General features: G+C 40.8%; 1 protein-coding gene and 1 long non-coding RNA gene across 2 annotated transcripts in view; one reads left to right on the plus strand and one right to left on the minus strand.

The window, feature by feature from the left end:
* Nucleotides 1–5,286, minus strand: part of LRIG3 (leucine rich repeats and immunoglobulin like domains 3) — a 46,825-nt gene extending 41,539 nt beyond the window's left edge. The window contains exon 1 of the mRNA XM_060025124.1: nt 4,823–5,286. Coding sequence (XP_059881107.1) covers nt 4,823–5,058 — 236 coding nt within the window. The 5' untranslated portion in view covers nt 5,059–5,286. The remainder of the gene's footprint in view (nt 1–4,822) is intronic.
* Nucleotides 5,287–5,413: 127 nt separating this feature from the next.
* Nucleotides 5,414–22,985, plus strand: part of LOC132433839 (uncharacterized) — a 52,521-nt gene continuing 34,949 nt past the window's right edge. The window contains exons 1-2 of the long non-coding RNA XR_009521218.1: nt 5,414–5,618; nt 6,191–6,255. This is a non-coding gene — a long non-coding RNA (uncharacterized lncRNA). The remainder of the gene's footprint in view (nt 5,619–6,190; nt 6,256–22,985) is intronic.

The following is a 22,985-nucleotide window of genomic DNA, read 5'->3' on the forward strand; positions in this document are numbered from 1 at the left end:
GTCTAAGGAAAATGAAATGGCTGAACAGCTACTGAAAACCAGGCTGCCACACAGGACGGCTGAAAGCTCTCCCACTGAAAGAGGCATACCCACCCTTCCTAGATTAACTCCTTCAGTGCTTAAAAGTGAAGAGTTTTTAATAACCGAAGTTAGAGATAACCAGACTTGATTGGAGAAAAGCAGGAACCATTTGCTATACATCAATACCTAAGTATGCCTCCCGCAACAAAAAAAAAGGCAGAGAAATCACATCCAGAGAAGCGCAGTGTTACTTTGTGCACATCCATTAGGGTAACAATTAGAAATCAGAGATCCTTTCAGTCTTTGAATTTTTGTTTTGACAATAAACCTGGATTTCTCTATTTCACCTAAAAGGAAAAAAAAAAAAATTTTGCAAAAGGTTTTATTTGAAACATGTTTGCCTAAAGACCTACCAGACAGTAACAGACATGAGCAGATTTGTTCCGGTAGAGTTATAACATGAAAAAAAATCTGGCACAGTCTTTAAACTATAAAAATCCTGCAATTACAACCACTGCTGTGCATGCTCCCCACGCTGGAACCAGACACTTTCCCTCACGGCCCAGCTCGCATCCATCTGGAGTTCATCAAGGAAACCATGGGCCCCACGGCTCACGTTAGGATTCAGACAAAACCTGTGTGCTTTTAGCACCCCAGACAGTCACAGATTTCCCACAGGCTTTAAAAAACAACCGTGGAAAAGAGGTCTTCACCTGGGAGGTAGCCTGAATCAACAGAAAGGCTCATTTGGACCCACTCAACTAAAGAACGTTGCACTAAGCCTACAACTGCATCCCCTATTGTTTCAAGTGTTCACTGGAAAGGGGGCACCCATCTGGCATTCCCAGCTCACACAGGTGATTTTCTTTTTGATTAGAAAAAACAAAAATTCCACCTTTCATTTCATTTTAAGGATTATTTCTCAGGGCAATCCCGTGAGGAAAAAAATAAAAAGATGGCGTGCTTTAACTTTTTTTTTTTTTTTCCTGACCAGTAACAGGATGAAATCTCCAACAAAAGACCTGTAAAATGAGAAACTGTGCCTTCAGAGAACAGGGCACATGCTGGGGACCCCTCACTTCTGATCCAGAAGCAGGAGCTGGCAACCTTAAATATTTCAGTTATTGTGACCCACTTCCATTCCAGTGCTGTGTGTACTATTAAAACCACATTATATGGGGAAGAAAAAAAAAAATCATCCCTGAAGTGACTTTTACTGCTAAATACTTAAAGCCATGAAACTTTTAATGCACCTAAGTTTAGATTTAATACAGTTTATGTTTCAGAAACGATTAAAGGATGCCATATTTTCCTAAATCTCCTTGTATTGCTTTTTATGGCTAGACCATTAAAAACAAATTCAACTTGTACAATGTCGATGTTTTCTTAAACCCCATTACATTCAATAAGGAAGGCAGATGCTTTGTTTGTTTAGATTTCCAGTAATGACCACCTTCCCCAGAAACCTTTCCTAAAAAACTTTTTGTAATGAGGTTAATAAATGGGAAAGGTGGCGAGGTAGGGAGGTGTGAACTATTTACCCAAAACTCAGCCGGCCAAACACTTGCAAACCAAACTCTACACAATAGAGAGAAGTCTCTTTTCCTGCATATTAGCAAGCGAATAAATATATATGGAAAATAATTAATATACAACATTTGGTTCCAGCTCTCATTTTCCTCCTTTTAGCATTTGGAAATCTGACTTCCAAGTCAAATTTTAAAATGCAAATCCAGCACAAGCTTCTTAATCAATCCCACTGGGGCCTGCAGAGCTGCTAATTCAGCAGAAATCTGGAAGGCTGAAAAACAAAAAGCCAAGCTGTAGCTGTTTTAAGACACTGATCCAAAGTGACTCATAAATCAGCCTGCTATGTTCAAGTTTTAGTCTGGAAAATATAGAAAAACAGCTGTGAAAATCATAAGGACTAATACCCCTAACCCGAGCCCCAATTTTGGTACGAACCAGAGGATTTATAACAGGCAGACACTAAAGAAGCCACACCAGCAGAAAGTACCTTTCAGACTTTTTTTTGCCTGAGCCCAGCTAACTCAAAGCTTTCTATGTGAGAAGACAAATAGTTCTGAAATTCCATTGAGATTTTAATAATACTTGAAACCCTTCTTGATAATTGGGCAACTTTTCCCTCTTTTGGCTAAGTAAACATATTCTAACTAGCACTCCTCTTTGGGCTCCCAACTCATTGTAAGCACACACTCTAGATGTAAACCCAAGTCTGCTTTTAAAGGCAGTTGTAAGGAACGCTGAAAATACTGACTGTTTTAAGAGCCACTTTCATTAAAGGATTAAAAGTTCCTTTTTGAAAAGAGAACTAACTACAATATGACGATTTTACAGCTCAAACAATTCAACTTTTCACACATGGGATTCCTGTGGCCATAAATTACAACTGAATAAACTGGAAAAAAATACACACACACGTACATTAAATAGATTAAGTTTTTAACTTACCAATTCAACAAATGAAACAAAAGCTAGACACCAAACTTTTTCTGAAGAGTGCTCTCAAGAAGTATTCCTAAGGAGAACTTTTACTTTCTTAATTACCTGAGGAAAAGGAAGTTAAGATATGGGGAAAAACAATATGCATTTTTCTACTTATTTCTGAACTCTGGGAATAGTCTCCTTAAAAGCTTTTCAAATTATGTAAAATTTAAGAAGCAGCTATCTTATGCCTCCTGCTCCAAATACCGAGTTAAACAGAAGTTAAGGCTCAATTCCATGTATTTTTTCTGCTCCTTTCAAAGGTGGAGAAAGGAGACCTCTAGAGCTTCAGGCACAAACAAAAGAAACATTTACAATCAAGAATTTGGACCACATGGTTTGGTGACAACTACAAAGTCACACAAGTACAAGAATGACAGAGCTGTCCAATGAGTGATCACAGCAGGGTTTCTGACAACAGGCGTAGTGCTTATTTGTACAAGTGGAACTTATTTTCGCATACATTTAAGGAATGTGGACTTGTATTAAGACAATTTACTGCTGGCGGAAATGTAATTAAAGATTGTGCTAACCAAATAAACTGTAATTTGTTTTTAGTGTGCCACCAAATTATCTGCAAAACAAAATCCTAATTAGGTCAGCTACTTTTAAGACCAGGTTTGAATAGGTATCAAACCCCTTTTGGTTTAACTCAACTTCTAATCAAGAGCAATACAGTTTGTTTTTTTTTAAGACATCCAATTTTTAAAAGAGATATTCACACACAAAAATATACTGCACCCTGGCATGATCCGATAGGCCACTTAAAATTGAGAAACTACTGAATATAAGTTAGATCTGGTAAATGATTTGAGCATTTCTAAACACACCCCAGGAAGCACTGTATTCTTTCTCTTTCTCATCCCTCTATTATTCGTACGTGTTCACCTCCAGTCATTCAAATGTTCAGTTCCATATGATGTCAATAGAGCCATTCACATCTCATGAATAAGGCAACATGACCTCCACAAGAGGCAATTGAACAGAATTAGCCACAACTAATTGAAAGTCTTCCTGCTTTAGGTTAAAGCCCTTATCTCCTTCTTCAATTGTAATAAAAACTACTAAACAAGACATCCCATGATAAGAGATTACATATCAACCTAAAACTCTCTACTTCTACTTTTTTTTATTAAACTGAGGCATATTGACACAAAGAATATGCTTTTGATGGTCCACAGTTCTACAAATAAAGACTTTGATGAGCACAATGATTTAAAAACACAATTTCTTAAACTACCTGATCAAACTTCCTACCACTATTATTTGGATGTTAGGACAGTCGACTAGAGTTGTTTCCAGAGTTTCAAATTTCCACTGCAATTCTGCTACAGCCAAATCTCAGGATTAAGGATGGACTGCACTTTTGTTATTTTAACAGGATAGCTACTTTGAAAAAAAAGAAACACAAGTTTTGACTGTTTACATTTTGCACCAATCTTCCAACTTTAACAAAACGAGAGTGGGAGAGAACAAGATGACATTTGGAACTAAACTACATTTTCTTCCTCGTTCTGGCAGTTGGCAGTGATTTCAGGTTTTCGGACTTCACATCTAGCATCCCCAAACTTGCATAACAGCACCCAGCGCTCTCTCCTAAACCTTCTGGACCTGCTGAGAAGCTACATAAATCACGCTCTCGGTTCTGAAACAACTCTAGTTCCTTCCCTTCCTTATCCATTGATCACTCTTGCCAACTTCTTACAGTTTGGTCGAAGAGGGGAATTTACTAATGCGAAATTAAGCCCAGGGTAAAGAACAACAAAAGGATGTCCACCACAGCTTGGACAGTGACCTAACTCTGTAGAGGGGTCTTCCCAAACGAAAGGAGCGCGTTCGATTACTAGTTGGGAACGCGAAAAGTGGCATGAACCTGTTAGAAACTATTGAGCCGCGGGATCATCCTCTCAAAGTGAGAACTGCGAACTCAGGGCGGCAGTAGGTTGCCAACTCTCCCGCCCCGGCCTGGCAGGGCGCGCATCTGAGCCCCCTAGGCGAGCTCCAGGCGCAGGACGTCGATTCTGCCCCTGGGAGTTGTCAGCGGCTGCATCCCCTCGCCCACCTGCGGCCGGGTGGGGCGCTCTCAGGGCCCACCTGCGCGGCCCGCCAGGCGCTGGGGGATGGAGGGAGACTGAGGCCCGGTCGGCTCCTTTTCCATCTCCGCGGAGGGCCGCTGGAGGCCTGGGCCAAGAGGAGGTGCCCTGGAAAAAGCTGCTGCGCGCCGAGCATCCTGGCCCCTCGCCCGCAGTCCCGAATCTCGAGTGGCTCCCCCTCCGCCCTCAGGAAGAATACTTACAGCCGAGCGACCCAGGGCGGGAGCGGCTCGGGCAGACGCGACAGCCGCTGGCGACTGCAGTCCAGAAGGTCCCCGAGGCAGCGGCACGGAACGGGGCACCGGTGCTCTGCGCCGACCCCAGAAGGCGGCCCCAGGGCCCCGCGGCCGCCGCCCTCGGCAGGGCCCGCGCATCCCAGCACCGCGCACAGCAGCAATCCCAGAGCCGCCGCGGGCGCGCGGAACGTCGGCGCGCCCATCGCGGTCCTGCAGTCCCTCGCTCTGACCCGGGATCCGCGCCGGCGCGCGCTCGGGGCCCTGCACCAACTTCCAGTCCTCTAACGCTCCCAGGTAAACCCCTTTCTTTTAGTCCTGGCAGTAAAGTTCTTTCATGCCCCGGGGAAGCGAGAGGGAAACCGAAAAGAACGGCCAGCTGCGTCAGAGTTGCAGTGGGAGCAGCGTCCGCGCGCCAAGGCCTCTCCTCGCCCGCAAAAGAAACTTTTTCGCCTCCTCCCCTCAGCGGAGCGCCAAGTCCCCGCGCGGCGGAGCCGAGGGGCGGGGCTGCGAAGGCCCGCGCGAGCCCATTGGCCTGCTGGGCGCTTCGCCCCCGTGGCCACGTGACAATAACAAGGCTCCCGCCCCGGGTCGGAGCGCTGAGAAAGCGGAGCTGAGATTGTAGGAAATTCCGAGTTACATTTTCCAGCCTCTCGGGCCAGAAGTCTCCACTACGTCCTGGAAAACATATATCAAATGGAGTTGAAGAGAAAAAGGGAGTGAGCAACCAAGTGAGCAAATATTAGGCCAGCTCTCGGAGTTGGAGGTATTTGGGGGCACTTAAGGGGAGTAAAGTTAGTTCTGTTATTAGGAAACCTTGCATTCCAAATTTTAAAATAAGTATAAATTATCCTACTATTCACAGAGGAAACAATGGTTTCAATAAAAATACAGTTGTTGGTTTTTTTTAACATTAACACTGGTCGCGTTTTTTCCGTATGTCAGTTCCAAAAGTAAAAAGAGTAATAAAATGAAAAAGTCATGGTATTGGAAATGGTATATTGAGTTACAAATAGACAGCGTTAGTGCATTGGATAGAGCTGGGGGGAAATTATGGGAAATGACCTTCTAATATACCGCGATGGCAATCACAGATCGCACGCCATAGGTAAAAATAATAAAAGTAGTCACCATAATATTTCAAAGCCAAATGAAAACAAGGACCTTGCAGGAAAAATTAATATATGCACCATGGTCCACCTGTGCCTTGAGTGATGACAAATCCTGATTGAGAGTGCTACCAGGATAGAAGTAGTACTTGCTGGATCCCTCCGCCAGGGGAGGATTCAGGCCTACAGGACTTGCCAGTGAAGGCTGTGCCTTGTCTTACTCTTGCAGGTGATTGAGGCCACAGGAAATGATGGAGACCTCAGAGATCCTCTGGGAACACCCTCCTCCTCTGGGTGAGGAGCTACACTTGTTTGTGGCAAAAACTGAAAACTTACTTTTATACTTTCACCTCTGCACCTTGTTTCTTGCATGTTGTCTGCCAAAGCATGCTTTGGGCTGCTTAAACTGCTCATTATTGAGGAGTGGAGATCGCTTGGAGAGTTGAGACTTGAACTCCAACTCATGCCCATTGATTTCCACTGTGGCAAATTACCTGTATGAACACACCATTCACGAGGGCGGGAAAAGACTCAACTGTGAAGTTGAGGCACACCACTTTAGATATGATACCCCATCCTCTTCTTTCCAGCTACTGTTAACATCCACCCCACCGCCTTTTTTTTTTTTGATGATGTACAATTAGAAAATATTTATAATGAGGGTACTTCAGTTTTGAGTTATTATTTTGCCTGCTTGGGAGTGTCAAGGCACACCCCAGTCATGGTATGGATTTTCCAGCCCAGTCTCTCTCATCTATTTCATATAAGGAAAATCAGGCTTAGTGCATTGGAGTTTTTAAAAAGAAGAAAGATGCCATTATACACGTGCCATTAGATGTAGGCATGGTGCCACGAGTATGGTGGCCTGCTCATTGATGTGTCACGCATGTGACAGATGATCAGAAATTGGGTACCATTTGGGGGGGGGTTGGCTCATTTTCTTTCCCCATTCTATACGCTCCTTATATTACTTCATCTTCTTTTGTGAATTGCATTTACATCCATATTCTGATATTTACCACACCTATATTTCTAGCCCAGATCTTTCTCCTAAACTCTAGACCCATGTATTTCAACCACCTGTAGGTTGTCTCAAATTGAATGTTCAAATGTAACAACATATCTAGAATTAAATTTCACCACCCCTGAAACTTACTCCTTTTCCTCCTGAGTTCACTATCTCAAGGAATGATACCTGCCTCCATTCAGATGACTACTGCCCCAGAAGCCTAATTCACATTTCCTCATTCTCACCACCACCCCTACAATCAATCAATTAGCAAGTCCTAATGAAGGTAGCAACTAAATATATCTCCTATCTCTATAGACATTATGCAAACTCAGCCCCCTATCAGCTTCTTGCTTGGATTACTGACACAGCCTCTTTCCTGTCTGGCATTCCAGTCCTTTCTCCACAGTGCAGTCAAGTGATATCCCAGAAGCTCAAATCTGCTTCTGTGACTCAACTGCCTAATTCCTTTCTCTTGCTCCCATTGTCCTCAAAGTAAAGCTTAAATTCTTTAGAGTGACTTATGCAGCGTTTTTGTGTGCTTGGCCTCTACTTACCTCTTTAACTCATTTTATTTGCTCATCTCTCTTTTACTCCAGGACCTATCTGCAGTTTTCTTCCCATGCTGTGCTCTTTCCCTTTGGCCTTCCTTCACATGCTGGTCCCTCTGTCCAGATCATTCTCTGCCCCTCTTTTGTCTGATTGGTTGGCCCCTCGGCTTAAGCATCCCTCTTTTGGAGAAGGTTTTCCTGAGTCCTGTTTTAGCTATCCCTCGAATGCACTCCCAGCACATCCGGTATTCACTGGAATGTAATTGGTCATTTTCACTTTAGTACTTACTAAATAATGCTTAATGTGTGATAATGACTTTCCATATAGCCATGTATCCTATATATCCTTTACGGGTTTTACCAGTTACGTGATGTTGATTAAGTTACTTAAATTTTCAGTACCTCAGTTTCTTCATCTGTAAGTTGGGGATACAATAAACACTCTCTTATCTGATTTTCATTTATCAGTTTACTGGATTAGCTGTTATTCTCTGTTCCCTCTCTAAGACTTATGGACTAATGCCTAAGACTAGCTGAAATCTAGTGGCTACCGGCCCCTCCCCAGTCCTCTCTTTGCAAGTTTGCTCCTACCCACTGGAGTTCCAGTCTTGTTTATATCTATAATTACACAATTAAATATTGCATCTACCAGAAGTAACTTCATTTCTATGATAATGAATTTGAAGCTTTGGAAAGATTCTTTACAGGTAATCACTAACATGCAATGCTGTCAGATTAGATTTGGGTGAGACAGTTGTAAAAACTGGGGAGAAATTAGAAATCTAGATTTCTTCACACACCTTGCTTTGCAAGCATCTTTAAGTTCTTGTTCCACTTTAAAGTCATCATAATTGGGAATCAATTAGCAGAGGATGTTTTATGGGTGTGTCTTGTGCTTACTCAGAAGTTCACATAGGTTTTGAGAGAGCAAACTATGATGATACAGAAAGTCATTGTTGCGCATTAAATATAGCTATTCTCCATCTCAGTATATCCTGAACCATTCAGTCAATAGAAAGACGAACTAGTGCAACATGGAAACTTTAAATCAATGTAATATTTTCACAAACTAAGATTTCCCAAACCCTTCACAAACTACAGGGCAGAACCTCCATGGCGTGTCTCCCTGAGCAGGTGAGGACTGAATGTCTTTGAGGTCTCTCACAGCCCTGTGCGGTTTCTTTTATTACCTAAACAATAGGGATGAAGACACAGTGCCAGGAAAGATGGTCTGTATTAGAGGGAAAAAAGGAACATACAATTTTGTTTAATCTCCCCAAATTTATCAGTGAATAACTGTGACCCCCAAAACAGCCTTAACGTATCACTGAATTCTCTGATCCTCTCATGGTGTAGTTATTCTGTAGTTATTCACAATAACTACATACACGCGCGTGCGCGCGCGCACACACACACACACACACACACACACACAGGGTGCAGTAGTATCAAATGGCAATTTTCAGCTCTTGTGGCTAGTCTTTCATAAACAAGGATTTAGTGTGAGGTGATCAGATTCATTTTGAATGTAGGTCTTTTAACGTTTGGATTAAAATGCGATCACGTGTTGAATTTCTCTACTCCTTAGAGGTTTATACAGGTTAACTGGGTAGTTGAAAATTGACTCTCCATTGGAAATGATCTAAATCACACTGGACAGTTTCTCATTTATAACTTTGTCTTGGAGAATGGCAAGGTCCATCTATTTTCAAAACAGCCTCCCACCCTCCATTCTGTGGTTAGTACAACTCAGCCCCAGTGCTCTTTTCAGTTTTCCTGTTTTTTTTTTTTTTCTCCCTCTGGCAAGTGTGAGACTTTCTTATCTTGAGTGCTGGCAAGGGCAATGACTCACCGATAAAAAGTAATAGAGGTGCTAAGCTGTCAGTTTTAACATCCAAGGACAAGAATGAAAGCTAAACACTCAGTACTTGCTTTATCATTACAATGAATGACACAGTTTGTGTAAGTGTGAACTGTGAAAAGGGAAAAAAGATAAGGCAAAGGAGGAAGAAAAGCACAAAAATCCCCAGATACTGATGCCAAAAGCAAATGTTGCTGTACTCTGTAACCTAACCATATCTTTCCCATTCATTAAGGCATTTTAGAAGAAATAGAGAGCCTCCTTTTCTCACAAAAAAGTTACCATGCTTCACTTAAAGAGCAGGAGAAGAGAATCTTACTTTGCAAAAACGCTGCAATGAACATGTCTGAACTCTTTAGAAAATATTTAGAAAAATGAAGATAGCCACGCATCTGTTTCTCTCAAGTTGGCCAATTGTGGGAAATTGCTTGAATTGAGAACAATGTTATCTGCGTGTTCACTTAACTATAAATTAAACATATGATAGCTTTTATTTTACTCATTTCTCAAGTCACCCGCTAGGAATAATACGTGCCCTGAGGAAAACTCATATGGTGGACAAAACTGGGTTCCCTGGAAATCACCTCAGTGGAGGCTAGAGCTGCTGGGAGCTGGGAGCCCTGTGGTGGAGGTGGGAAATGGGTGAAGGCTCACAGCGGCTGTGACCCTCAGATTTTTCTCAATGGTGAGTGTCCTTCCCCAGGCACAGAGCGTTTCTGTGTGTGGTCTTCAAATTTCTCCACTCCTTTAAGGACCTCAGGAGATTTTCACTTCTTCCTACCCTGTTCCATGTCTTCCTCTAGCCAGCAGCAATACTAAGACTCCCCTGGGAATCTCAACACATAGATAATAGCCCACCCTGTCAGAAATGCAGAAATCCAAATGCTTGAGAATTTGTTACAGGGGCTGCAAGGTGGTCCCAAGTCTGACACTGAGGTCAGAAGCCCTGTAACTTTGGCTGACCGAACAACTCTATGCTTCATTTTCTTTACCTGTAAAACAGGGTGACGAATGTTACATCAGTACACTATAAAGCTCCTGATAGATTCTAGTGACTATTACTTAACTCTCAAATTGCTGCTTTCTTTTCATTATTCGGGGAGATAAAGTGAGTTAACTACAGAAACATTCTCCTGCTGGGATTATTGACCAAAAGAATGTTGGAATTAAATAAACGCTCAACTATTTGTCCTAAGTAACAGGAGGGAAAGAATTAATGCTAAGATGGAAAACAAACCAAAAACATTTTTTAACTTTCATATAAAACCCTTAATTTGTGTGTTAGGACAGCATACTGTACAGATCCTGAGATATTTTAATAGGAATTTTGTCATGCCGTATCAGAAAGTTACTGTATAACTCAATTTGTTATGATTTGTGCCATGAGGTCAAAAAGAATGATTAGGCATATTTACTAAAAATATTCCCATATCCCTCCTGGGAACTTTTCTGAAGAATATTTTTCTCCCACTTCTTAGATGAACAATTGGCCTATATACTAAGAATTCATTTGCATTTCCAAACCAGAAGAGGGCTTATACATGAGTTACTTACTGCTTTTATTTATAGTTTCATTCTCTTACACATTGGATATTCACCCAGGCCTGACTCTCAAATTATTAAGGTGACTTTGTCATGAATATTCCCAAAATCAGGTTCCCTGAATTCAAAACTCTGTATCTGTCCCTAAATCTAAGAATCACTATCAAGCTACAGAATTCCCAATATTGTTCTGTGCAAGTATTTTCAAATAGAGAATGAAGAAGGATTTTCAGCTTTCTGGGGTCCCTTTCAACATGACATTGTGCTCCTATTACACTGAGGCAGAACAAATACTTTCCTGGTAAAATCGTAAGTTTTTAGCCCAGAGATTTACACACTTCTATTGTGTTTAAACATACATACAAAAAGATTTCCAGGGAAATACTGACACAGAGCATGAAGAAGCTTTCAAGGGGACCTTGCTCATCTCCTTGCCCCCAGCACAACCAAGTCTGCAGCAGGCAGCCTCCTCCACTCCCATGGCAGTGATTTCAGACTTGAACAACCTTTTCAGTCTGAGCATTTATCTTTAGAACCCACATAAATGAATTCCTTCTGCTCTCTTGCTGCCATTTGAGCTTTTCTGCTTCTTCTGGGCAAAACAGAAGCTATTACCAGAAATAGTCCTTAGCTTTCCTCTTTGCAGATTAAATAATTGCAGTTCTTTTTTTAAATTTTATTTTTTTTTAAATTTTATATTGGAATATAGTTGATTAACAATGTTGTGTTAGTTTCAGATGTACAGCAAAGTGATTCAGTTATACATATACATGTATCTATTCTTTTTCAAATTCTTTTCCCATGTAGGTTATTACATAATATTGAGCAGAGTGCCCTGTGCTATACAGTAGGGTCTTGTAGGTTATTTTAAATATAGCAGTGTGTGTATGTCAATCCCAAACTCCCAATCTATCCCTCCCCCCCACCCGCCCCCAGTATCCGTAAGTTCGTTCTCTAAGTCTTTGAGCCTGTTTCTCTTTTGTAAATAAGTTCATTTGCATCATTTTTTTTTAGATTCCCCATGTAAGTGATATCATATGAATGTGGCTTTGTCTGACTTACTTCACTTAGTATGATAATCTCTAGGTCCATACATGGTGCTGCAAATGGCATTATTTCATTCTTTTTAATGACTGAGTAATATTCCACTGTATATGTGTACCACATCTTCTTTATCCATTCATTTGTCAATGGACATTTAGGTTGCTTCCATGTCGTGGCTACTGTAAACAGCGCTACAGTGAACACTGGGATGCACGTATCCTTTAGAACTGTGTTTTTTTCTCAATATATGCCCAGGAGTGGGATTGCTGGATCAGATGATAGCTCTATTTTTAGTTTTTTAAGGAACCTCCATATGGTTCTCCATAGTGGTTGCACCAGTTTACATTCCTACCAGCAGTGCATGAGGGTTCCCTTTTCTCCACACCCTCTCCAGGATTTATTGTTTGTAGACTTTTTGATGATGGCCATTCTGACTGGTGTGAGGTGATACCTTATTGTAGTTTTGATTTGCATTTCTCAAATAATTAGCGATGTTGAGCATCTTTTCATGTGCCTCTTGGCCATCTGTATGTCTTCTTTGCAGAAATGTCTATTTAGGTCTTCTAATTGCAGTTTTTTAAAAATTTTAGAATTTTATTTATTTACTTATACAGCAGGTTCTTATTAGTTATCCATTTTATACATATTACTGTATATATGTCATACCCAATCTCCCAGTTCATCCCACCATCCCACCCCTGCCACTTTCCCCGCTTGGTGTCCACGTTTCTTCTCTACATCTGGTCTCAACTTCTGCCCTGCACCGGTTCATTGGTACCATTTTTCTAGGTTCCACATATATGCTTTAATATACGATATTTGTTTTTCTCTTTCTGACTTACTTCACTCTGTATGACAGTCTCTAGATCCATCCACTTCTCAACAAATGACCCAATTTCATTCATTTTTATGGCTGAGTAATATTCCATTGTATATATGTACCACAACTTCTTTATCCATTCGTCTGTTGATGGGCATTTAGGTTGCTTCCATGACCTGGCTATTGTAAATAGTGCTGCAATGAACACTGGCTGCATGTGTCTTTTTGAATTACGGTTTTCTCTGGGTATATGCCCAGTAGTGGGATTGCTGGGTCATATGGTAATTCTATTTTTAGTTTTTTAAGGAACCTCCATATTGTTCTCCATAGTGGCTGTATCAATTGACATTCCCACCAACAGTGCAAGAGGGTTCCCTTTTCGCCACACCCTCTCCAGCATTTGTTGTTTGTAGATTTTCTGATGATGCCCATTCTAACCGGTGTGAGGTGATACCTCATTGTAGTTTTGATTTGCATTTCTCTAATAATTAGTGATGTTGAGCAGCTTTTCATGTGCCTCTTGGCCATCTGTATGTCTTCTTTGCAGAAATGTCTATTTAGGTCTTCTGCCCATTTTTGGATTGGGTTGTTTGTTTCTTTAATATTGAGCTTAATGAGCTGTTTATATATTTTGGAGATTAATCCTTTGTTCATTGATTCGTTTGCAAATATTTTCTCCCATTCTGAGGGTTGCCTTTTCGTCTTATTTATGGTTTCCTTTGCTGTGCAAAAGCTTTGAAGTTTCATTAGGTCCCATTTATTTATTTTTGTTTTTATTTCCATTATTCTAGGAGGTGGATCAAAAAAGGTCTTGCTGTGATTTATGTCAAAGAGTGTTCTTCCTATGTTTTCCTCTGAGAGTTTTATAGTGTCCAGTCTTACATTTAGGTCTCGAATCCATTTTGAGTTTATTTTTGTGTATGGTGTTAGGGAGTGTTCTAATTTCATTCTTTTATATGTAGCTGTCCAGTTTTCCCAGCACCACTTATTGAAGAGACTGTCTTTTATCCATTGTATATCCTTGCCTCCTTTGTCATAAGTTAGTTGACCATAGGTGCCTGGGTTTATCTCTGGCTTTGCTATCTTGTTCCATTGATCTATGTTTCTGTTTTTGTGCCAGTACTGTATTGTCTTGATTACTGTAGCTTTGTAGTATAGTCTGAAGTCAGGGAGTCTGATTCCTCCAGCTCCGTTTTTTTCCCTCAAGACTGCTTTGGCTATTTAAATTTGTGTCCCCATACAAATTTTAAGATTTTTTGTTCTAGTTCCATAAAAAATGCCATTGGTAATTTGATAGGGAGTGCATTGAATCTGTAGATTGCGTTGGGTAGTATAGTCATTTTCACAATATTGATTCTTCCAATCCAAGAACATGGTATGTCTCTCCATCTGTTGGTATCATCTTTAATTTCTTTCATCAGTGTCTTATAGTTTTCTGCATACAGGTCTTTTGTCTCCCTAGGTAGGTTTATTCCTAGGTATTTTATTCTTTTTGTTGCAATGGTAAATGGAAGTGTTTCCTTAATTTCTCTTTCAGATTTTTCATCATTAGTATAGGAATGCAAGAGATTTCTGTGCATTAATTTTGTATCCTGCAACTTTACCAGATTCATTGATTAGCTCTAGCAGTTTTCTGGTGGCATTTTTAGGATTCTCTATGTATAGTCTCATGTCATCTGCAAACAGTGACAGTTTTACTTCTTCTTTTCCAATTTGTATTCCTTTTATTTCTTTTTCTTCTCTGATTGCCGTGGCTAGGACTTCCAAAACTATGTTGAATGATAGTGGTGAGAGTGGACATCCCTGTCTTGTTCCTGATCTTAGAGTAAATGCTTTCAGTTTTTCACCATTGAGAATGATGTTTGCTGTGGGTTTGTCATATATGGCCTTTATTATGTTGAGGTAGGTTCCCTCTATGCCCACTTTCTGGAGAGTTTTTATCATAAATGGGTGTTGAATTTTGTCAAAAGCTTTTTCTGCATCTATTGAGATGATCATATGGTTTTTATCCTTCAATTTGTTAACATGGTGTATCACATTGATTGATTTGTGTATATTGAAGAATCCTTGCATCCCTGGGATAAATCCTACTTGATCATGGTGTATGATCCTTTTAATGTGTTGTTGGATTCTGTTTGCTAGTATTTTGTTGAGGATTTTTGCATCTATATTCATGAGTGATATTGGTATATAATTTTCTTTTTTTGTAGTGTCTTTGTCTGGTTTTGGTATCAGGGTGATGGTGGCCTCATAGAATGAGTTTGGGGGTGTTCCTCCCTCTGAAATTTTTTGAAAGAGTTTGAAGAGGATGGGTGTTAGCTCTTCTCTAAATGTTTGATAGAATTCACCTCTGAAGCGACCTGGTCCTGGACTTTTGTTTGTTGGAAGATTTTTAATCATAGCTTCAATTTCATTATTTGTGATTGGTCTGTTCATATTTTCTGTTTCTTCCTGGTTCAGTCTTGGAAGGTTATACCTTTCTAAGAATTTATCCATTTCTTCCAGGTTGTCCATTTTTTTTGGCATACAGTTGCTTGTAATAGTCTCTTAAGATGCTTTTTATTTCTGCAGTGTCTGTTATAACTTCTCCTTTTTCATTTCTAATTTTATTGATTTGAGTCCTCTCTTTTTCTTGATGAGTTTGGCTAATGGTTTATCAATTTTGTTTATCTTCTCAAAGAACCAGCTTTTAGTTTTATTGATCTTTGCTATTGTTTTCTTTGTTTCTGTTTCATTTATTTCTGCTCTGATCTTTATGATTTCTTTCCTTCTGCTAACTTTGGGTTTTGTTTGTTCTTCTTTCTCTAGTTCCTTTAGGGGTAAGGTTAGATTGTCTATTTGAGATTTTTCTTGTTTCTTGAGGTAGGCTTGTATAGCTATAAACTTCCCTCTTAGAACTGCGTTTGCTGCATCCCATAGGTTTTGGATTGTCGTGTTTTCATTGTCATTTGTCTCTAGGTATTTTTTTATTTTCTCTTTGATTTCTTCAGTGATCTCTTGGTTATTTAGTAACATATTGTTTAGCCTCCATGTGTTTGTATTTTTTACATTTTTTCCCCTGTAATTCATTTCTAATCTCATAGCTTTGTGGTCAGAAAAAATGCTTGATATGATTTCAATTTTCTTAAGTTTACTGAGGCTCGATTTGTGACCCAAGATGTGATCTCTCCTGGAGAATGTTCCGTGTGCACTTGAGGAGAAAGTGTAATCTGCTGTTTTTGGATGGAATGTCCTGTAAATATCAATTAAATCTATCTGGTCTGTTGTGTCAATTAAAGCTTCTGTTTCCTTATTAATTTTCTGTCTGGATGATCTGTCCATTGGTGTAAGTGAGGTGTTAAATCCCCCACTATTATTGTGTGACTGTTGATTTCCTGTTTTATAGCTGTTAGCAGTTGCCTTATGTGTTGAGGTGCTCCTATGTTGGGTGTATGTATGTTTATAATTGTTATATCTTCTTCTTGGATTGATCCCTTGATCATTATATAGTGTCCTTCCTTGTCTCTTGTAACATTATTTATTTATTTATTTATTTGTGGTATTTGGGCCTCTCATTGTTGTGGCCTCTCCCGTTGCGGAGCACAGGCTCCAGACGCGCAGGCTCAGCAGCCATGGCTTACGGGCCTAGCCACTCTGCAGCATGTGGGATCTTCCCGGACCGGGGCACAAACCCACGTCCCCTGCATCGGCAGGCGGACTCTCAACCACTGCACCACCAGGGAAGCCCCATTCTTTATTTTAAAGTCTATTTTATCTGATATGAGTATTGCTACTCCAGCTTTCTTTTGATTTCCATTTGCATGGAATATCTTTTTCCATCCCCTCACTTTCAGTCTGTATGTGTCCCTAGGTCTGAAGTGGGTCTCTTGTAGACAGCATTTATATGGGTCTTGTTTTTGTATCCATTCAGCAAGCCTGTGTCTTTTGGTTGGAGCATTTAAGCCATTCATGTTTAAGGTAATTATCAATATGTATGTTTCTATGACCATTTTCTTAATTGTTTTGGGTTTGTTTTTGTAGGTCCTTTTCTTCTCTTGTGTTTCCTACTTAGAGAAGTTCCTTTAGCATTTGTTGTAGAGCTTGTTTGATGGTGCTGAATTCTCTTAGCTTTTGCTTGTCTGTAAAGGTTTTGATTTCTCCATCGAATCTGAATGAGATCCTTGCAGGGTAGAGTAATCTTGGTTGTAGTTTCTTCCCTTTCATCACTTTAAGTATATCATGCCACTGCCTTCTGGCTTGTAGACTTTCTGCTGAGAAATCAGCTGTTAACCTTACGGGAATTCCCTTGTATGTTATTTGTCCTTTTTCCCTTGCTGCTTTCAATAATTTTTCTTTGTCTTTAATTTTTGCCAATTTGATTACTGTGCGTCTCGGCATGTTTCTCCGTGGGTTTATCCTGTATGGGACTTGCTGCGCTTCCTGGACTTGGTTGTCTATTTCCTTTTCTATGTTAGGGAAGTTTTTGTCTATAATTTCTTCAAATATTCCCTCGGGTCCTTTCTCTCTCTCCTCTCTTTCTGGGACCCCTATAATGCGAATGTTGTTGCATTTAATGTTGTCCCAGAGGTCTCTTAGGCTGTCTTCATTTCTTTTCATTCTTTTTTCTTTATTCTGTTCTGCAGCAGTGAATTCCACCATTCTGTCTTCCAGGTCACTTATCCGTTCTTCTGCCTCAGTTATTCTGCTATTGATTACTTCTAATGTAGTTTTCATTTCAGTTATTGTATTGTTCATCTCTGTTTGTTTGTTCTTTAATTCTTCTAGGTCTTTGTTAAACATTTCTTGCATCTTCTCGATCTTTGCCTCCATTCATTTTCCGAGGTCCTGGATCACGTTCACTATCATTATTCTGAATTGTTTTTCTGGAAGGTTGCCTATCTCCACTTTATTTAGTTGTTTTTCTGGGGTTTTATCTTGTTCCTTCATCTGGTACATAGCCCTCGGCCTTTTCATGTTGTCTATCTTTCTGTGAATGTGGTTTTTGTTCCACAGGCTGCAGGGTTTTTGTTCCACAGGCTACAGGATTGTAGTTCTTCTTGCTTCTGCTGTCTGCCCTCTGATGGATGAGGCTAACTAAGGGGCTTGTGCAAGTTTCCTGATGGGAGGGACTGGTGGTGGGTAGAGCTGGCTGTTGCTCTGGTGGGCAGAGCTCAGTAAAACTTTAATCCGCTTTTCTGCTGATGGGTAGGGCTGGGTTCTATCCCTGTTGATTGTTTGGCCTTAGGCGACCCAACACTGCAGCCTACTTGGGCTCTTTGGTGGGGCTAATGGCAGACTCTGGGAGGGCTCACACCAAGGAGTACTTCCCAGAACTTGTGCTGCCAGTGTCCTTGTCCTCCCGGTGAGACACAGCCACCCCTCGCCTCTGCAGGAGACCCTCCAACACTAGCAGGTAGGTCTGGTTCAGTCTTCTGTGAGGTCACCACTCCTTCCCCTCCGTCCCGATGCGCACACTAGTTTGTGTGTGCCCTCCAAGAGTGGAGTCTCTGTTTCCCCCCATCCTGTCGAAGTCCTGTAGCGAAATCCCGTTAGCCTTCAAAGTCTGATTCTCTAGGAATTCCTCCTCCTGTTGCTGGAACTCCAGGGTCAGAAGCCTGGCGTGGGGCTCATAACCTGCACTCCAGTGGGTGGACTTCTGTGGTATGTGTTCTCCAGTTTGTGAGTCACCCACCTAGCAGTTATGGGATTTGTTTTTATTGTGATTGCGCCCCTCCTGCCATCTCATTGTGGCTTCTCCTTTGTGTTTGGATGTGGGGTATCTTTTTTGGTGAGTTCCAGTGTCTTCCTCTTGATGATTGTTCAGCAGTTAGTTGTGATTCCGGTGCTCTCGCAAGAGGGAGTGAGAGCATGTCCTTTCACTCTGCCATCTTGAACCAATCTCTTCTGCAGTTCTTCTTAATTCTTTCTCCCACGTACTACTGTTCCTCTAGCACTCTTGTGAGGAACAGAAATGTCTTCCTTCTGTTTATTTGCCTTGTAAGGTGGAGTGGAAGTAACAGAAGCTTGCACCTCCACAAATGAGGATATTCAATATTTGTCAAGCTCTTGCCATTCTTACTATTCTCTAAATATTCAGTATGTATTAACTCAGTTATTTCTTGCATCCACCATGTAAGGTATCATCCCTGTGTTAGCAGATAAGGAAATTGAGGTATGGAGATGATAAGGAATTTGTCTGTGGTAGAGCTGGGATTCGAACCCAGGCAGTTTGACTCCACAGTGTACTCTCTTAACCACTGTGCTCACTGCTTTCCACTAGTGTCAGAAGAAGCAAGGGTTTCCAGGGTCTTCCTTAGTGCTCAAGAGAAGGGGGATCCAGTCAGCAGACTCGGATCAGTAAGGGAAGCAAGGAAACCTGCCTGGTAATTCTTGAAGATGGTCGATTGCAGTCACTCTCTCTCCTTTCTTTCCGTCCTTCTTCCCTCCTGTCTTCATTGATCCACGTTTGGGAAAACATACTTGTCTTATGCAGATGTATGAATTAGTCACCTTAGGTTCTGCTTTATAAAAGTTGGTGTCTCTGCCTGGGTATCAGAGTGGTGCTTGAAATCTCACCATTAGAGATTAACTATCTATGCTCAGGTGTGACTGTCTCCCTAAAGTTCTCTTCTGTAATGTCAGTACACCCCTACTTCCAGGAATGTTGTATAAGGTGGTGTTGGCATTTAGGGTCGGTGTTCTGTGAAACTAAATATGGCTTGCAGAAGAACGTTGGTGGTTGATAGTCAGAAGAAACAAAAAGATGTAGAAAGGGAAACAGGCTTTGCTTTCTTTACAGTTTTGTCTAGGGCTGTACCTAACTAGGGGAACCATGAATGGGATATGTGTGATGCAAGAAGGCCAGAGAAATGAAATATTAATACTAGAGATTATATTTCAATTGTTGAGACACTTTGCATGTGATAGCAGAGTTCTCTTTTAGTTTTTGGTTTATTAGCTAATGCTAATTTTTATGCTTTTTTAACTCTTGTATAGGATATGGAGAAATTTTTTTTAAAGTGTCCAAGATTGGCTAGTTTTGAATTCTAGTTTCCCAAACAGCTTTTTGAAAAAGGCTACCCTTCAAATCCATTGCTCCAGGAGCAACTCAAAGGCTTCCCTTCTTTAGGGGACTTTGCCCAGGTCCCTTCAGTGATGTTTGAATTAGAGTCTTTCTCTCATTCAAAGACCCAACTCAAGTTATAAGATAGTAGCTTTCATTATCTTCACTTATACTTATTAAGCCATCCGTCACCATGACAAATAATTTTATTATGAATAATGTAATAGACATCATGAAAATGAACTTGCTGTAATTCCGATAAAAATCTATATTTTCTAATATTATAAGAGAAAATGCTAGAGATACAAGCTACCCTGTGTTAAAAGTTGGGAATTAATTTTTAATGGATTAGGAGCTGTCATCTATGATTTTATGAGACTCTACACAAAAATAATTAATTTAGAAGTGTATTGATTTTTTCATATATTTCTTAAATATGTTATTAAAAATAAAGTTTAGCTGAACAGTTTGTCCTAGAACATTAAATTATTTAATGTAGTGGTACAATTTTTAAAAGCCAAGGAGTATCTTAAAAACAGAAATTTGTACAAAACCTTTATTTCACCTAATGAAAGTACACCTAGGAAGTTAATGGAAACATGGATAATTATAATTACATTAAATGCTGGCGGATCTGTTCCAAAAGGATTCTATAGCATTAGAAGTTGATAATTATTTTCCTGAAGTTTGTGATTACTCACTGAAATTCATATGCTTGGGAAGAGAACAATAAAATGTACCGTATTTTTTCCTTGTAACTTTGAATCTTTTCCTATAGTGTTAGTGAGAGTAGATGTTAATGTCTCAAGGTGCGGGTAGAATTCTCCATCTTGTTAGTAATTATACTTGACTTCTTGTGATCCAAGATGAGAATGTTAGAAACAAAATTATGCATAATGTGAACATACTGACTGCAGTCACAAAAGCTCTTCCTAAAAGTTTTGCCCTAGGCAAAAACATAATTTTTTTAAAAAATCAGCTTTTATAAAATCACTCAAATGTAGCCTGCTTGACTCCATTAGAAATAACTGGAATAGCCTAAGACAGTCCATATTTGGGAACTCAGATGTGTTTTATATGTGACTAGATCTGAAATTAAGAGCAATCATCTTCTTGAAACTCTGATATTTAAAAGAATAGAAGGAGGTTTAGTTCATAGAATCTTTGAACTATCTATCATCTTTTATTATCCTTAGCTCTAAAACTTTATATTGAATATGATTCCTCTGTCTACCCTTTAGAAAGCATAGGATACAATGAAACAATTAATAGATACTAGTATTTCTCCAAGGGTGGTCAGTATAACTCTAGCATCAGTTACAGGGGAGGCTTGCCCACATAAAGACTATTTGGCCCTTTTCCCAACTTACTGAATCAGAAATTCTACAGATAGGTTCTGAGGATCTGCATTTTAACACACCCTCCACAGTTTGAGAATCTGCAACGTGCTCCTCTGGAATTGTTGGGGACTAATTTTCCTGTATTACCACGTAGCATTTCTTATGGTTTCTTTCCGTGGGTGATGAAACCCTTACCATGAGTGCCTGAAACTCCTCTCTCTTCCCACCCTGCTCTGTCAAATGTAGACGAATCATAAAGAGCAAAGAAAAAGACACTATGATTCTATCGTGAGTGATTGAGGTTGCCTGGGACCAGTATGGAAATTTGGAAAAAAAGAGGGATACTTGCCCATATGTTTACACGGATGAGGAGAATACATTTTGTGGTGGCAAGCAATAGATACTTAGATGATAGAGAACAATATATGCTGCTCTACGAAGAAATGTGTACAGTTAGCCAGGACTGAAATATCAGATATCCCAACAGGCCACACTATTCAGTTGTCTAAGACAAAAGAAGTGCTTAAATAAAAGTTATGGAAGATCCAGAGATCAGGAAATTCCTGAGTATATTTCTATTACAACACTCATCAGAGGATGTGTGACTCTGTGTGTGTGTGTGTGTGTGTGTGTGTGTGTGTGTGTACTGGCTTCTTCCCCATGATGGGAGCTCGTTGAACCTTTGAGGCTCTAGACAGACTGACAGTGATCCGTGAACAGCCATCTCAGCTGGTAGCACTGCCTGTCCCGCAGCCACGGACTCCTCAACTCTTCTCTTTCTCTGACAGCTTACAACCTACCTCCCTCATCAGCAAGTCCTGTCAGCTGTGTTTTCGGAATGTGTGCTGATTCTCACTAGTCTCAGCACCTCCACTCCCACTCGCCTGTTCCAGCCATAATCCTCTCTGCCCTGGATTCATGGAAGAGCCTATTACCCAGTCTCTGATGCCTCTCTTGCGTCCCCATAATCAGTTCTTCACCAAGCAGCCCAAATCTTCTTTTTAAAGATAAACCAGGGGCTTCCCTGGTGGCGCAGTGGTTGAGAGTCCGCCTGCTGATGCAAGGACACGGGTTCATGCCCCAGTCCGGGAGGATCCCACATGCTGCGGAGCAGCTGGGCCCGTGAGCCATGGCCGCCGGGCCTGCGTGTCCGGAGCCTGTGCTCCGCAACGGGAGAGGCCACAACAGTGAGAGGCCCGCGTACCGAGAAAAAAAAAAAAAAAGATAAACCAGATCCCTCTCCTCTCTTGCTCAAAATCTTCCTGTGGTTTTTCTCACACTTGGAATAAAATCCAAAGTTTTCCCCGTGGTCCACGAGGCCCCACAGGATCTGCTTCTTCCCCAACCTCATCTCCCACCATTCCGCTGATATTGCACCACTCTCCCTCTGGCAACACCACCCTTGCTCCCCTTCCTTTTATGTCTGGAACATACCAAGGTTTTTCTCACTTGAGGACGGTGTCTGCTGCTGTTCACTGGACCTAGAATGTGCTTCCCTGTAGCTCGTTCACCCTCTAGCTTGTTCTTGCCTCACTAAGGTCTCCGCTCAAATTTCACCTGCCAGAGAAACTTTTCTTACTACACCTTCAAAATAGCTTCCTTCCCCTCCCTGCTCCCGGGCAATCTCTAGTCCCTACCAGACCTATTTTTCGTGTTTGTAGTATCACTTTCTGAAATTACATTGTACATATATTCTATATGTATATATATATTACTGCTTACATCCTCCACCAGAAGGCAAGCCCTCTGGCTCTCAGCTTGGTTCTGTTGACCACTGAAACTCCATGTTAGAGCAGTGTCTGGCATGGCTTAATA

Source organism: Delphinus delphis, chromosome 11 (assembly GCF_949987515.2).
Source record: "Delphinus delphis chromosome 11, mDelDel1.2, whole genome shotgun sequence".
Classification (NCBI taxonomy): Eukaryota; Metazoa; Chordata; class Mammalia; order Artiodactyla; family Delphinidae; genus Delphinus; species Delphinus delphis.